Here is a 974-nt window from a genome sequence, read left to right on the forward strand (position 1 = left end):
CATCAGTGAGGTCTGGCAGCGCAGCCCTCTGAGCCCGCTGCTGCTCACCCAGCATGTTGGTTGGCATGCCCAGGAGGGTGTGCATCAGGTCATGGATTTCCCGGTACCGCTGGATCACATATGCCAGCTCTTCATCATCAATAAACTTGGTCGGCATCCGGGTATCCGGAGAAACCTTCTGCAAATCCAAAGAGGTTCAATTCAGTTTCCTCAAACCTCAAGATTCCGGCCTCGTTCTTTAACGCACAGCAGTGTGTGGTCCCCTCCTTCACCACATCTCCCAGTCCCCAGTGATGCAGATCAGCGTCATTTGCACAGACAAAGACCAAGCACTGTGCAATACTGGTGACAAATCCAGCATCATCCAACACCCAGCATCTCATCCCATCTCCCCGACTCTCTCTCATTTCTGGGGGCTTCCCCACAGCTTTCTCCATGGCTCCAACCTCCCAGTAAAGCACATCCACTCTGCCCACCCAGGGATCAACTCCAGCCACTTGCACCCTATGAAATCCCCCACTCACGTTGTCCTCCAAGAACCGGACGTACTCTCGGCCCAGTGTGCCGTCTGGCAGCTCCTTCAGCCTGGCCATGTTCAGGGTGGAGAGACGGATGCGAGGCCGTTCCCTGAAAGTGAAACAGGTCAGTGAGTCTCCCAGTGAAACCCACAGTGGGGGGTCCTGGAGAAAAGGAGCCCCTGGAAACCCCCATCGCCTGTCTCTGCCCTTCCTAGGCATTTTCCTTGTGCACATCCTGACTGCTCGCTGCAGGGACAACACCGTCCTTATTTCTGTTGCTGAGGCTGGGACACAAAGGATCCACCTGATGCCTTGGCAGTAAAAGAGCTCTCACCTTGTGCCCCTGTAGCAACTCTGGTTGTGAAAACACCGGTGTCCTCTGCACCGAAATGCTGGTGCCATGTGAGCTGCCGGCCAGGCACAGCCCCCAGCAGCAGCCAGCCCGCAGGAGCCGAG

The 974-nt window shown here is 56.4% G+C and overlaps 1 protein-coding gene across 1 annotated transcript in view; it reads right to left on the reverse strand.

Annotated features, from left to right (window-relative positions):
* COQ4 (coenzyme Q4) overlaps window positions 1-974 on the reverse strand; it is a gene marked incomplete at its 5' end in the record, with an annotated part of 4,312 nt that overhangs the window by 1,844 nt on the left and 1,494 nt on the right. The window contains 2 exons of the mRNA XM_010139606.1: window positions 49-178; window positions 525-627. Of these exons, the coding sequence (XP_010137908.1) occupies window positions 49-178; window positions 525-627 (233 nt within the window). The remainder of the gene's footprint in view (window positions 1-48; window positions 179-524; window positions 628-974) is intronic.

Source organism: Buceros rhinoceros, unplaced genomic scaffold (genome assembly GCF_000710305.1).
Source record: "Buceros rhinoceros silvestris isolate BGI_N320 unplaced genomic scaffold, ASM71030v1 scaffold2867, whole genome shotgun sequence".
Taxonomy (NCBI): domain Eukaryota; kingdom Metazoa; phylum Chordata; class Aves; order Bucerotiformes; family Bucerotidae; genus Buceros; species Buceros rhinoceros.